This window comes from Meleagris gallopavo, chromosome Z (assembly GCF_905368555.1).
Source record: "Meleagris gallopavo chromosome Z, MGAL_WU_HG_1.1, whole genome shotgun sequence".
NCBI lineage: Eukaryota > Metazoa > Chordata > Aves > Galliformes > Phasianidae > Meleagris > Meleagris gallopavo.
The window spans coordinates 70,652,342-70,668,793 of NC_139435.1; the positions used below are offsets into that span (position 1 = coordinate 70,652,342).

Here is a 16,452-nt window from a genome sequence, read left to right on the forward strand (position 1 = left end):
GTCTCATTTACAAACTCGTTTAACACCGACACTGTCTACCAAGAGGATAGTGTGGAATGAATACCATTTGTCAATGTCCTGACTTTGAATTTAACATCAAATGTAAACAGCAATATTTAAATCAATATCATTCTTAGCTGTTTGTTAGTATACAGGATAATGCTAACAACTGCCCCTTTCATTTCCCCATTAACAACTACTTCATAAACCCAAGTTAAAAATCAGTAAGTTGATAGACTTGCTATATAACATCATTAACATTTCTCCCACATCAAGCTCAAGGTTTGCTCTTACAGTCACTTTTACAACGTCTAACCCGCAGGAATGCACTGTTATTTCTTAATTTACAGATCTCCAATACAGTTGTGTAATGAATTATTATGGTATTTTTTAAAGAGTCAAATGCATATCAAACTTTAAGGGCCAAAAATATAAACATACATATACACATTTCTCCTAACCAAAGAATAATCCTGTGAAATTATGTAGGAACTGTAATGAAAAACAAAATAGACAAAACAACAACAAAATAACCCACAACCTTCCACAAACAAGATAGTTCTGATCTTGAGGTATACCTCTTCTCTTGATCTATCAAAACTTGCAGGGGCTGTTCCACTTTTTGATTCCATTCTAGGAGCTACTAATGTAGTAGGTGTTACAGGAGTGATTGCAGGAGTTGGTTCTGGTGAAAGTATTGGATCCCTCTCTGGACTGTCCAATGAAACTTCTTCTGTGGCTTCTAGATAAAGAATTTGAGTTAGTTTTTGTGTAGCTGAGACAGTTGCCTATCACAAAGATAACAAACACATGCAGAAAAAAGTGGCAATGTACAAGTGGTAAAAGCATCTGTAAGAAGCACTGCTTGTACTGGTAATTTCTTTAAATGAGTAGTAAAACTACATGCATCATTTATATTAGGCTACAGTATGATTAATATTGTAATTCTTTTTTTATAGAGTCAGGTAAATAGTCTTTTAGAGCATTCATGGAAGTTTTAGTTATTTATTTCTGTAAGGGATACTATGAAAGAGAATTAAGTTTTTTCTATCCTTAAGACTATTCTTTTTTGATTTTGTACCCTGAATGACTAATTTAATCATATAGGCTGATAATCAAGCATACTCAGCAAAATATTATGCTTTAAAGGAAGTTACACAACCATAATGTAGCCTTCCACCCCAAAGCCCATAACCTAACAAGCATTTTTAGCAGATGAGGCATTCTGACTTTTAAGATGATTTTTATTTTCAATAATCTCCTTTGAGCTTACAAAAACTCATTAGAAGCTGAATACTTGTTTCAGAACATATACAGTTCATCTACATTTAAAGAGGATCTGAATCTCTGCACTACAAATCCTGCATGTGTTCCTTGATTAGTTGGTTTTGACCACTGGCAAGCTATCCTGTTTCTGTCTATCAAGAAGTTCCTGTTCTAGTTTAAGTGATTAATGCTGTGGTTCTTGCTAAGTGTGCAAGAAATACAGTTCCTCAAAAGATAACACTGACCACAAAACAACATTTGATGCAGAGACTGACTCCACCACTGTTTTCAGAATGTATTACCAACTAGACTTCCCGCAGCCAGTTCCAACCACTTTACCAAGCATAGCTTCAGGCATTAATGCAGATCTACTCTAAGTCCTGCAAAGTTTCCAAAATAGATTATTATGTAAATTCGAAAAGAGCTGTTCTTGCAGTTTTTCTACTTAACAGTTCAATTTTCAAAAGAAACTAAGTCACATTGCTTCCACCTTTTAAAGCCTGGTACAGATAAAGAGTATTACAGAATCACAGAATTGTAGGGGTTGGAAGGGACCTCCAGAGAACATTGAGTCCAATCCCCCACGCAAAACAGGCTCCCTACAGCAGGCTGTACTTTGAAAAAGGCTGTTTGCCTACCACTGCTTCATTTTTCTAATTAAATCTTTTGGAATTGTAGAATAATCCTACTTATGCTTCCTACCCTCAAATGCCACAGGAAAGATATTGCATCTTGGTACAACAAAGAAGTCCGATTCAAAACACGCATGAGATGAAAAGTCATGCTGACACAGCTGGAAAACAAGAACCTTTTAAAGCAGATGAAGAACAACATTTCAGTGTGGAAGATAGACCATTTGTTGTCTAGCAGCACTCAACATATATAAAAATTTATACAACCGTATATATTTTTATTAAATAGTCATATCCATGTACGCACTCGTGCACACACACAAATACAAATCGAGTTACCAAATTCCAATTTTCCCTTTTCCAATTACCAGCTATATACCAGTGCACATTTGGGAAAAAAACCATTAACCACCAGTAAACACCTTTCTGTACTTTCAAATTTTAGATAGCTTATAATACAAAACATGAAGTAATTCATTCCACACTCACCAGTTGGGAAAACATCCCTGTTATCATGAAAATGAGACTTCATGAAGACAAAGTGAATTCAAATCACCAAACCAGCACTGCTTTAGGATGAAACAATAACACACTTCTTCCCTACCACTTCTCTTTCTCAGTCTGTTATTCACACACTATTCGTTAGTACTAACGAATCTAGGCTGATTACCACCTGAAATCCAACCTGGACCAGCCCCCTATCCCTGTTCAGCAATGGTTGAGGTGACACTGCTGCACTATTTCTGAAAGAGAGGATGTGGCTAGAAATGCAAGACCACCATCTCGCAGCTTTATGATCACAACTGGCATAAGAGCAGACTTCACTCATCTCAGTATTTCCGATCCTGTGAGAGTGCAGGTTGGCTGAGAGTGAACAAGCTTTTTTTAAAGTGTTTCCTATGAGCCCTTCTTTCCCATTTTCCTGGAGGAACTTAGTGAGAGGAAAAAAAGGTATGTTTAATTGACATCAAGTCAGTCATTTTAAAGAAAAAATGATAGTTCATGCTACTCTCCCTCCTGCTACCTCATTCCAAATCTACATCCATTCAGCATACAATATGCATCTAGAAGAGAGAAATGGAAAACTTGGTGGAAGGGTGTTGAGGGGAGACAGCAGCAGACAAGGATGACATTTTCTTCATTTAGAAGTATTAAAATTTCAGAAGATTACTGACTTTCAAGACACATTGAAAAGGGAAAAAGAATTATTATTTCTACAGTAAGAATAACAGGCTATTGTACTTCCTTTTTTCCTGCTTAGAAACATGTTTTTTGACAAGTGCATAGGATTACTTCTCAAGAAACAGACTAGTTTGGATGACCTCTGCCAGTTACACTTCTTACATTCATCATTTCGATATGTGAAATTAGATGATCTAGTGTGGATTAAAATGTAAATGTTTATTTCTTCACTGAGGGGTGAATTCAGTAAGTTTCACAGGAGAAACTATGGTGCCTTCAGAAACACCTGCTTTACTTATTCATTTTAGGTGATCCACAGAAAATCCATATATTTGGCTGTTAGAGGGGGCCGGGTATATATTTTTTTACTCTGCATTAATATTTGCATGAAAAATGAGATCTGAATGACTTGCTTTTCTGTATAGTTTTCAAAGGCGTAAGTTCTTACGCTCAGCTCCAAGGAGGAAAACATTGACATCCAATGCCCACATCAGTTGTGGCAGCTATCAGCACATATTAAGGGCTCCCACCAATTTAATACTGCAAAATTTATACACATGAATACCTGCTTTACAAAGAAGTCTTTTATCAAAGATCATTCTCAAGATGTTAAGCTCTCAAAGAACAAGAAAATGTATCAGCCTGCTAAAGAAAGCACTCAGGTACACCAAGCTTCTACTGGCACTTAAGCAGCGATCTTAATCTCAGTATTAGGCAGCTCCTGTTTCTTTACCTTTCACCACCAGTATTTGTCAAGCATCATATGAGGAAGTGCAAGTTTTGCAATTCCTTACAAGCAGCTCACTTCTGAGCTAAGTTATTTTTACCCATCACATATCCAAATGTCATAGATCTCTAACATCCTGACATCGCTAGAGTGCTCAAATTAGCTTATTATCCTTGAAAGTTTACTCAGTTGATCACACAAATTTGGAAGTAAACTTCAGTAGGAACTGTTGCTCAGAACAAAGGAGAAATCATTGGGGAAAACACTGCTTCTGTAGGTTTAGCATATTTTGAAGACAGTCAACCTCACTGAACAGACTGTTCTAAAACACGTAAGTCACAGGCCATGACCCTTACTAATATGACAGAAGGACTAAAACAATCACAGTGAGAAAACAAACACTGTTAACAGAACAGCCACTAGTTGGTTCAAACATTTTTGTGTTCGGTTCTCACAGAACAGACCCGAAGTCAGTAACCAATTTCTAATAACCGCCCAAGCAGCTGCACCTAACTTTTGACTGACAGACACTACTGCTAAAAATTCTTGCTGTTCAGTTCATCTTAAACTATATCTTTTCTGGTTCATGGAATTGTCATATCCTTTTCTATACAAACGTCCAAGTGAGCAGAAAAAAAAAAACTATTAAAAAGTACCTCAAGGAAATAAATTAAAAAGAACCTGAAGAACACACCCTCACAAAGAAAAAATTCCCACCAAAATGCACCAACTTTTCCCCAGGACAGAGCAGTTAGATACTAGCTTGAGAGGATCCACTCCCAGCTTTCACAGAATCACAGAATTGTAGCAGTTAGGAGGGACCTCCAGAGATATTGAGTCAATCCCCCTCCCCCTGCAAAACAGCTCCCTAAAGCAGGCTGCAAAGTTGGGTGTCCAGATGGATCTGGAATATCTCCAGAGAAGGAGAATCCACAGCCTCCCTGGGCAGGCAGTTCCAGTACTCCATCACCTCACAGTGAAGAAGTTCCTTCTCATATTGGTGCAGAATTTCCTGTGCTCCAGTTTATGGCCATTTCCCCTTGTCCTCTCCCCACAGACCGCTGACAAGAGGTTACCCATGTCCTTTTGACTCCCACACTTAAGATATGTAGAAGCATTAATAAGATCACCTCTACATCTTCTTTCCTCAAGGCTGAATAGACCCAGGTCACCCAGCCTTTCCTCACAGAGGAGATGCTCCAGACCCTTTATCATCTTCGTGACCTACTGCTGGACTCTCTCCAGGAAATCCCTGTCTGTTTTGTACCAGGCAGCCCAGAACTGCAGTGCACCAGGTGAGGCCTGACCAGGGCAGAGCAGAGGGGAAGAATCACCTCCTTTGACCTGCTGGCCACACTCTTTTTAATGCACTCCAGGATCCCACTGGCCTCCTTGGCCAGCAGGGCACAGTGCTGGCTCACGGCCAACCTGTCATCCACCAGGACCCCAAGGTCCCTCTCTACAGAGCTCCTCTCCAGAAGATCATGTTCCAACCTCTACTGATACTTGCAGTTATTCCTTCCCAGGTGCAAGAGTGGAAAAATTGTAATTTTCTTTTTTTTCCTGTAAATAATGAAAGAGTATGGGAATAACTAAACAGCCTTGCTTCTCCATGATCACTGGAGGCAGAAGGCACAGGCAACCATGTCCTGCAGCTAAACATGGAGCTGGAGGCCAATATTCCAAACATCAATTCATGGTTTAATTACTTACTCTACATTAGAAACTTATTGATGGACAGTATTTACAGACACATCTCAAAGCTCTTAAAAATACTGCTGATACAAAGATGAAGCACTGATCACAGTGTCCCCCATGTGCAACAGGTCTATAGGCCAACATAAAGTAATTCATTTTTGGCCAAATAAACAACAAAGTGACTTTTACACTAAAAGCGAAAATGCTGAAATGAGTTTAGCAACGCAGTTTCTTTATATATAGAGCCAAGAAACACAATACTCATGAATGCAGCAGCGAAGTTTATTAGCTACCAACAGCAGATAGAAAACTCATTTTCTTCTACCTTTACAGCCCAGTTTTATTTTGTTCTGTCAAAGAACTTGTGGGTCAGCAGAGAAGAGGTAAGGAATATCTAAAAAAAATTATTTCAGATATTTTCCTATGTCTGCCCCTGGAAAACTACAGCAAAGAAGCTGTAAGTACAGTCGAAGAAGTCTGAAAAAAATATCCCAGATCCAGACTTACATCAACACAGATTAGGAAATCATAATTTACTCTGTTACCTTTTTTTTAAGGTTTCATTATTTGATGGATAAGGAAAAATTACATTCAAGCCTACAGGAGCTAGAGAAGAACATCCCCATATTTTTTACAAATTCAGCTGCAAAATTATGATTGTTTATAATCCCAAAGAGCCAGTCTCTCTTTCCAGAAGCCATCCATTGCATTTCCTTTACCTGGATTTTATAATATCTAATAATTCAGTATGAAGGAACAACATAAGTTATAAAATGTAGAATTTCATTTTCATCTTCAGTTAATCTGTTCCTTGGCTAAGCAGATGTATTTTTCTGGAATTTCAACACATCAAAGAGAAAAAACCACACAGTTACATTCATATTTTAATTAGGTCTTTCTTTGATAGAAATTAAGGCTTATGCAATCAAGCCTAATGCAAATCCCTTATGTATCCTTATCATATTGTTTCTACTGAAGGGCTGGATTAACATAACTGTCCAACAAAATGGCCCTAAGAGAGAAAAAAGTAATTATACTTGTGAAAGTGTAGCACCTGAACATGAAGTGGCCTTTTTTTTTTTTTTTTTTTTAAGAACTCCCATGCTGCCAGTGATATAAAGCTGGAAGTTCTTCACTGGGATACAACTGTATTATGCAAACTTCCTGATCAGAACAAGATACTGCAAATATATCTTACACTCCATAAATTCCTGTTGTTCCCTGTTTGAAATTCCACAGAGCTTCAGTCAGTACACACAAACTGCTCTTCACAAACCAGTTTTACTTTGTTAAACATGCAGTATGTCAGAAGTTTTCAGTTCAGTGCCATATGCATTTAAAAGAATGTCTTCCACAGAAAAACTCAAACTCATTAAATCATTTTCATTCATTTTCTCACAGCACTCACTTTAGTTGAAACAATCTGGCTGCTAACTCTTGTTCCTTCTGTCAGGTTCTCATCAATATTTAATCCAGTCACCTTCTTTTAGAGCCAGATGAGAATTGGCTGTCCTAAAATATATCCATTCCAGATGGCTCTGTGTCTACAAAAGATTGACTTTATATACTGTACAAACTACTAGCACTAGAAAGCTTCATTCCGGAAGCACTGTCTCTTCAAGTCATAAAATTACATAACGTAAATACAAAAGAACCAGGAAAGCCCTTCTGTTTTTTTTTTTACTCTCATCTTAAAATAATTTCAGAGAGTCAACAAACCTGTCAATATATTCTAAAGTGCCCTAAGTAAATAAAAGTTCAAATATATGGAAATTTCATAAGTTCAGAATAAAGATAATGGACTTGTGTGTACAGCTATCTATATAAAATAAGACAGGAACTTATTTTCAAATGGTTCTCTCAGGGAATCTACATTAGATTAGGACTGTATCCAAAATAGACTGTGAACTGACTCACCAACAGTAGTAATAGGGAAAATGTTACTACTGAGAACTGTGCAGTCTCAGTACACACTACCAACAAACCGACACCTTGTAAAAAGATTTAACAAATGCTATGGAATCCCACATGAGAAAAAAAAAACTGTAAATCATTGTCAAATTAAGAAAATTTAACTTTTCTATTTAGTAAGTTTTCCAAGATGCCACTTATTCAGTATGAGAGTGATTCTTCTGTTACCCCCCAAATATACATACTGCCAAAGGTGTAACAGAAGTGTTTATTCTTGAGACAACACATGCAAATTTGGTTGAAAAAAGTCCCAGATCTAATTTATCAATGAAATTAAAACTCATCTAATCCAAATAAGTCACTTATCACTTTGTTTTAACTAAAAAAGCAAGGTAAAAATCTTCTCAGTTCAAACTGAAAGGCTACACTCCAAAACAGTTTCACAATGTGCTAACAGGATATTGTTAGTATAAATATGTTAGCAATTACAGAACAAACAAATCTGAAGAAAAAAGAAACTTGTCTCTCCTTCCTTATTATTCATGCCTATTTTCGAATTCAGAAATATAACAGCATATTTCAGAAGATCACAGGACTTGAAATAAACACAACTGGTGAATCTAGTAAAGAATGTTGATGAAAGCTAGCGACACTGCTAATACTGAAATGTACTAATTCATTACTCAATGAACTTTCCAGGAAGTGCATCTTTGACGCAACAAGCAATGGTTACAATTGGCTACAATATCAAATTGTATTAAATTAAAATTGAAGTTTTCATTAAAAAGGAATTGCTTCAAAATTCCTTACAGCCAGGCAATGAAAATGATTTTAAATAGCACAAGAAAGCATTAACTCTCCTCCTCAGAAAAGCACATTCCTTAAAGTCCAAGAGCAAGAGTTTACATTGACATACTAAAAGAAAAAAGTAATTACCAGCAAAAAGATCTTCTCTATCATCATCTATCATTTCTGCTGGCTTTGGACCATTGGAGTTTGTGCTGAGATCTTCTGCTGGAAGACTTGCTGGCTCTGGAGATGAAGGACTTGACTGTTAAAAAAACAACAACAATAACAACAAAGTGAAATAATTGGCACACAACTAGTTCCCATGTGTCAGCATGTAGGAATTACTGCAACAAACATTTTTTCATTGCAAAGAAACAAGGGAAGATGTACAGAAAGGAAACCATGTCAGCTATTTCCATTTCCTACTCCTATTGTAATAACAATGAACAAAGGATATGAGCTAGTCAACAGCTCTCCATTTGTTTGTTGGGGGAGAAAAAAAGTTACTCATTTCCTCAAACAAAAGCTGCTAAAACAAAAGCAAAAAAAAAAACAAAAGCTGCTAGAGAAGTATCAATAATAAAATTATTAGTATTGCTGAACGTAATTTGATTACTGAGCTCCTTTTCAGACTTAGAATATAAGGCTTATATTTTTTTAGATTTGGATGTGTAATGCAGAAAAAACTAATAACCATATCTTCAAGTTCTCTATATCAACTTTTTCAGAGATTTTTAGAACTCAATGCCACTAAAAGAACTGAACCCTGCTTGTAGCCATAGGCAGTTTTTGTATCTTTACAACAGACTGAATTAGGGGATTATTGCTGCAGAGGATAACATTGTACTGACCTGTAAGCTATACCTGCCACAGTTGCAAGTTTGTGCTTTTTTTGTTTGTTTTTAATCACTGAGGCCTAGAATTTTCTTTGTGAAAAGGAAAACACTCAGGAAAACAGAATCAGTACTGAAGCTGGGATACCAAATGTACAGCTTACTCAGAAAACAAATTACTTTCAAATGAAGATCAGCACTTCAATTACCAAATCCTACGCAGTAAGTATCAACCACAGTTATTCCAATAGTACTAGAAAACATGAAAAACTCACTTCCTGCAGTTTTATCAAAGATATCTACTTAAGGAGTATACAGCAACAGCGTATCTGCTCATGAACTTCACAAGGAGTGTCTGTAAACCATACAATTGCTTGCTTCCTAACTTTTGCTGAGGATAACAATTCAAAGCAGATATGAAAGGCTTCAGGTCACACTTCAACCCAGAAGATTTTAAAAATAACAACAACCCTGAAAAACAATACAAAAACACTGAAATAATCTCTCCAGATTACGTGTTGCACAGTAGCACAGCCATCAGGACTGAGGGAGAGGTATTCCTCACAGCTGACTCTATAAGAAAAGCTGATGTTCTGACACAACATACAGAACTGTTGTTTTACTTCAAGCAGCACAGAATAAGACTCTGGACCCTAAATCAATCCAAAACACAGACATCTGAAACTCTGGTCAGAGCAAGTAAGGAAGGAGCAGCAGAGGCCCTGACAGAAAAAAATGCAAAAATAGCACAAAATTGCTCTTCACAGGACATATGAAATCTCTCTTGACTTGAAAAGGCATTAAGCTTTTGCCTACTGAAGTCAGAAGAAGGTAAAAGAAAGTACAAGAACATTAGAAAAACTGTATTCATTTAAATGTAAATTTAATTTACTACTACCTACCTAATCCACTATTACCTTGTACTGCTGCAATGAGAAACAGTTTCATTCAAACAATAGATTATATTCCTTTGTTGTAGGCTGCCACTCCCTGAGAAGCCCAAATACAGGGAAACAAACACAAAAACCCAAAGTTATATGCAACAAAAGGAGCAGTCTTCCAAAGTGCTTGCTGGACTCCCTAGAGCCTACAAGGAAGGTCAGTGCAGAAGCAGTGGGGAACTCCACATAGGAGGGTGAGCTTACAAGCAGTTCACTGGACACACATACTTCTCACCTCATACTACATCCATTCCAAAATAAATCCTACAGGAAATACAATACTACGAGATAATAAAGTTATATTTCTTCATACTTTAAAGCATCATCCTAAGTTATATTACAAGATATAACTAATTCAGAGGAAATGAACTAGGAAATTTAAAAACAACTTCACCTCTTGACACACTTCATTATTCTATAAATGATAGTATAGATAGTTTGCATTACATGGGTGTTCTCAAATTACTCAGGGGTTGACCCTTGCCAAGTAACATGATCCAGAAGAAACAGTCTATCTCTGTGTGCAGATTCAGCCACAAATTCACCAGGACTGTGCACCTCAACTACCACAGCAGAGCAAGGAAAAGCCCTGTGAGAATCAAGCAATTCAAAGTTATATCAACAAAAGCAATTCTGCACAAAAAAACAAACTTACAGATTACTTATTTCAAAATAGTTTTGCTGATGCTCAGCTTTGAGTAAAGCCCCACTGTATATTTGCAGACCTGAGGTTAAGCTTGAAGTGGGTACTCCACCCTAGCACAGATGCAGAATCATATGTAGTTCATTTTTGCCAACTCATCTCCATGAGAAACAGCTGTAAAATGCCAAGCCTCCCTGAACACTTGGTGCATGCAGCAGGTTGTATCCAGCTTTATCTCTTAATTGTGCTGCTGATTAAAGAATGGAAAAAAAAATCACTGAAGATAATTTACATTTTCAAGGTATCCCCCTAATCTACCTCGCATTATCTGAGGTAGCTATTTTGCTTACTGATAGTTATTTTTCATTATATCTAGCTCCTAATTGCAAAAAGGAATCCTAGAAGAGAAAAAAAAAATACACCTTGAACTCTTGAACTTGATCCACACACAGCATAATATGAAAATGCTTACGTGTCCAAATCAGCAAGATAACCAGAGGACTTAACCCAGGCCTTCCAACTTTGAAGGAAACAGTCTCTGTAGGAATAGACATAAATGGATGGAAAGATGGAGGTGGGGGAGGGGGGGAAGTGTCCATGAAGCACAGGTGGAGAATATTACCTAAATGAGATCCCTCAGACAAACCCTAGAGGCACCACAGAAAGTTCAAGAAACAAAGCTTATTCATGCAGCTGTTAAAACTGATAAAAGTTTACAGTATCTAGAAGTGACTCTTTTCAGAAAGATTTCCAGTGAAAAAGACATTCTATTAATTATTTACTATATAAGCATAACATAAAATTTGTATGTGTTGCATAATCTCAAGTTTTGTTTTTAAGAATAGAAAATATTAAAGTTTAACTTTGAAGATGATTTCTGGGCAAAGTGTCTTTCCTTCCAAACAGCCTATTGCTGATATTTCCCAGCTGATTAATCTTCCAATGGCTCTCTGGAATTTTTCAACAGCTGTCATCCTCAGATGTGATAAATGAAGGATGGGGTCAAATACTTTCTTAATATTAAAAAAAGAAAAAAGATCTAGAAACAGAGAGAACTTGAATCAGAGCATCTACAAGCTTCTTAAAGATGATTCCTTGTCTGAACATTAAGTTGGATACAGAACCATCTTGTTTCTCAGTTTTGCAACAAAATTTTGTCATCCTCAAAAGCCATCTTCAACAGGACAGCTGTTCTCAGTGAACTACAAAGACACAGAAAGCCACTGCCCTGTCAGAACTAGAATCTGTAATGCTTAATGATCTAACTATTCTGTTCAGCCTTTCCAACACTACACAACAGCACCCACACCAATACCAATATCAAGCTACAGCTGGAAGTTAAGAGAGCTTATTCCAAATCTTCCATCTCAACTTCATCCTTTACTGACTATGATATAGAGCTAAAATGTCTAAAAAAGGCTGACAGAGAATCCAGTACATACACAAAGCAGTGAACAACTGAGTATCAGAAAAGAAACTGAACTCAGAGACTAACAACTCACTGACAAGACATACATAGACAGCATAGTTGTTCACAAGTTTTAAACCTACCTTATGACAGTGACTCACAAACCTGTTTATTTCCTGAAATATATATGCCTGTGAAGCTGCTGTCTGGCTCCTAAGCAGAAAGAAATACAGGGGCAGCATCTAACAGCCAAAACATTGGGACATTGGGTATGCAGAACACTCAAGATTTACTGCTTTACTGCTTTACTGCTGTACTGCTTTACTGCTTTACTTTTTCTCTAACAAACAGATTCCTGATGAGAAGACTTACAAACTATCTAGGGACCTGCTGTAGTTAAGTAGGGGGATTGAACAGTGGATGATCTCCAGAAATCCCTCCCAGCCACTGCAACTTTCTGACTATGGGCCCATTCCAACCTACAATGGCAGGTTGTTCTGAACTTACAAACAGTAACAAGGTCAAATCTCTTTCCTTCCATTGTGAGTTAAACTGGCATGTCAATAAATGAGTAGTTCTATAGCTCTGATGTAGGAAAACACAAAAACAAGTTCTCACATTTTCTGCTGGCTGAAGTTACAGCCCTAAATGTTTGGTCATCATCCATTTTCTCAATCATAGGGTCTCCCACAGATCAAATTAAACAGCTGCCTGAACTCTGCCAAGCCTCCTTTAGCCCAAACACAGCAGGTTGACAAAAGCAGACCTGCCATACTGTTCCAGTTATTTGAGGAAAGCTGGATCATTTTCACTAAAACAGCATAGATAGAAATTCACAAATCACTGCATGGTTAAACAGAACAAAGACAGAGGTAGGAGAGTGAGGTGTTTAGTGGAAAGGAGGATGCACACAGTCATACCAGAATAAACTAATAGATGCTTCCATCACAGACGGGATTTAACACTGAGGAGCAAGACATACTTTCAGTAGAATTGCACCAATTAATTCTGAATGCAGACTTACTCCTCTGTGAAGATACAGTACAGTGTTCAAGGACTTAACTGTCAGATATTTCACCAAGGTCATTACAACTTAAACCATAACTGTTTCTGTTAAACACACAACAATAAAGACATTTGGATGCATGTGTATTTAATATTTTGCCTCCTGTACAAAAAAAAAACCAACCACACACACACACTGCAGGTCTTAGACATAAACTGTTAAACTGTCAATGAGATTACATACACACCCTGACCTAAACAACAGTACTTGATAGATTACCATATCTACTGCACACTCATTGTTTTAAAGTGTCCTGATGTATTTGTCCAATAATAGAAAAAAGTGAAATATAAACATCAATTAAAATGAGTAGGTGCTACGTGTTTATATGGCACCTGCTTTACAGAAGAGAGAGGTTTGGTGAAAACTTGGAAACTACGTAAATCCATGGAGGATTATTAATATTACAATACCTTACATAAGGCACCTTGGTCCTTCAGCTATGAAAAACAGTAGCCAGGAGTGTACTGTAAATAAGCACCAGCAGAAATAATCATCAGCAACACTCTTCACATAACACACACCACTGACTACCACAGGAAATAGTCTTGGCTCACAGATCATTTGCCCAATTTAGTGTGGCTGTTTTCATTGATGAGAGCAACTGTGGCAGCTAAAGACAGACCACCCTGTGACCATGAATTTAACGGGGGATATTCCACGAGGCATTACAATAGTGTTGGCACAATGAAAACTCAAGAATCAATGTACTGCTTAGGGGCATTGAAGATATCTGACCAGGAAATAAGAACTGTACCAGCTTACACAAGCTGCTGCTCAGACATCTGCCCAGAGTTCTCAAGTTCTGTTTTCACAGGAAGGGAAGTGTTCTCATTAACTTCAACACAGCAACTTTTCAAGCCCTAGAACATTCTCCTACGCCCCAGAATTTCCAGATGTTACGGCTCAGTGTGATGTCTTAACATTTTACATTCTAGAATTAAGAGGTTTTAATGCAAGACATGAACTTTCAGTACGTGCACAAAGATTAAAGCTCAGCTTTTCTCTCTTCACAGTTAGAGAAATCAGCTTGAATTAAACAAGCCTCCATTTGATTAGTCAACCAAGTTAGTGAGCCTTTCTTATAAATTGCATTTAAGTATTTGATACTTACTGTTCATAACGTACATTAAATTTATATTTTGTCAGAACTAACTTGTATGAATCAGCATGTGTTTTCTAAGAGATTTTTTAATGTGGAAGCTATTTGGAAGACTTATTAGCAATTTTACAGCTTTTCCAGTGCACATACAAACTGTAGATAAAGCAAGAGCAGGATGCTTTCTATGCACTTCAGAAAGAACAAAACTAAGAAAAAAGCTCGGGGGAACCAACAATAGAAGTTAATCAAAACAAAAGCAAATGCAGCAAATACAAACCCACTAAGAGCCTTTCCACACAGCATCATCTTCATATAAATTGGCACCAGGCCTCATCATCCCTTGTGATGCTCACCTGAAGTATCTGCAAATAAGTATGTGATCCGCAAAGAAAAGCGCAATGCCATTTTGTTGTTATTTTATCAAACTTCCACTACCATTTTCAAACAGCTACTCCAAGAATATTTATTATGGATTAAAACATCAGGACAAAAGGTTAACTGAGTTAACTGCTCCTCTTCAGACTAAGGTGATCTATATGCTTACGTTAAATTACTTAGAGTCATACTACTGAGAAGTTCAAATTTCTGTTCCTTCATGAATCATGATCTCTTCCTTCCAAATCTGCTATAAAATCACAAGAGCAATGATCTTCCCTAAATTCTGTAGCTGATCAGACATTAAAAAAAGCAAAGAGACCTCCCCATTTCTACTTTGCTACTTTTCTCCTAATAAAAAGCATACAAAAGCAAAGTGGCAAAACAAAAATGTCAATCAAGCCACTCAATAGAAACTGCATTTTTTTGCCAGGTTCAAGGTAGAAAAGTTTTCAGTAACTACATTTAATCATTAAGATGCGGACTTCTCATTGTAACTGTGATTTAGGCATTAATTGTATAGTGGTGCAGCATTTAAGCCACGGTAGATTTATCACTAACAACAATACATATGTTTTACTGTAGTCCTTCTAAATGGATAGAAAAGGACCCCAGTAACACAGTGTTGCACACAGATGGACAGAAGTCTGTTGATATAATGACATCAACTGCAGGTTGATACAACTCATTACTCCTTCATGGCATAATTCCACACATCTTTTTTCTGTCGCTGCCCAAAAAGACAAGCAACCTGAAGGAAGTCATTATCTTTGAAACACACTGAAGAATTGCTTTGTATTCTGACCTGTTTTTGTTAAGGACAGGCAACAGCCACAGCAGAACAAAGAAATACACACTGATCCTATTACTGCAAAGGTCAAGGACATGGAACTTCAGGGAGAGAGTCACAGCAACACTTTTATTTGTGAAAGGCTCACCATCTACAAGAATAAGGTTTGGAAGAAGACACTGGCAAGGGGGAACACGACAACGACACAGCAAGAAAAGCACCCGCCTCAACAAACGGGCACACCGGCTACTTTCAGAATGAGGACGTGCTTCCTGGCAGGCTGCTTTTTCCCCGTTTATTCTCTCCTGACATAGCTCTCGCACTGCGCAGGGCCCTGCACCCACCCTCTCACGGGTTTCGCGCCTCTCGACCCGCCAGCCGCCCCGGGGCCAGGCAGAGCGCGAAACCGCGCGAGTGAAACGAGCGTCGTGCGGCCGGCAGCGCTCGGGGGTGGGCGGCGAGAAGCGCTGGGCTGAGCGGCACGCAGCAACCGGGCAGCGGGGCGGAAGAAGCGGCCGCCGGCGCTGCAGCGCTCGCAGAAGCGGCTCCGTCCGTCGATTTCATTATGATCACTACTTCGGCACCAGAGGTGCATCGGGGAGCCGGGCCGCTCTCGGGAGGACTGGTCAGGGCCGGGAGGAGGAGCCGCTCCCGGAGCAGGGCCGCGTAGCGCAGTGACAGGCGGCGCCGGGCGGACGGGGGCCGAGCTCTCACCTCCAGCGTGGACACGGTGCTGGTGAAGAGGTCCTCGCAGTCCTCCAGCTCCTCCAGCTCGGCCGGCTGCGCCTCCCCCATCGGCGGGGGCTCCCGCTCCGCCGCCATCTTTCCTCCGACCCGGCCGCCCGCGCTCACGTGACTCCCGCCCCGCCCCTCGGCACGTGATGGGGGAGCGGGAGGGCGCGGTGGGGTGCCGTGGCTGGGGGCTGCCCCGTCCTGAGGGGCGGTGGTTCTGCTGCGCGCTGTTAGCCGTCAGCTCTGCCTTTAGCGGAGCGGTGCTGGCTCGTCGCCCGCCAGGACCCCCCAGGTCTTTTTCCTCAGAAATGCCTTCCTGCAGGTCAGCCCCCAGCGGGTGCTGGTGCACACAGTTAT

General features: G+C 38.9%; 1 protein-coding gene across 1 annotated transcript in view; it reads right to left on the reverse strand.

Annotated features, from left to right (window-relative positions):
• Positions 1 to 16,239, reverse strand: part of SNX2 (sorting nexin 2) — a 31,275-nt gene extending 15,036 nt beyond the window's left edge. The window contains exons 1-3 of the mRNA XM_085214241.1: positions 16,078 to 16,239; positions 8,353 to 8,467; positions 579 to 742 (exon numbers count right to left, since the gene is read on the reverse strand). Coding sequence (XP_085070367.1) covers positions 579 to 742; positions 8,353 to 8,467; positions 16,078 to 16,185 — 387 coding nt within the window. The 5' untranslated portion in view covers positions 16,186 to 16,239. The remainder of the gene's footprint in view (positions 1 to 578; positions 743 to 8,352; positions 8,468 to 16,077) is intronic.
• Between the last annotated feature and the right edge of the window lie 213 nt (positions 16,240 to 16,452).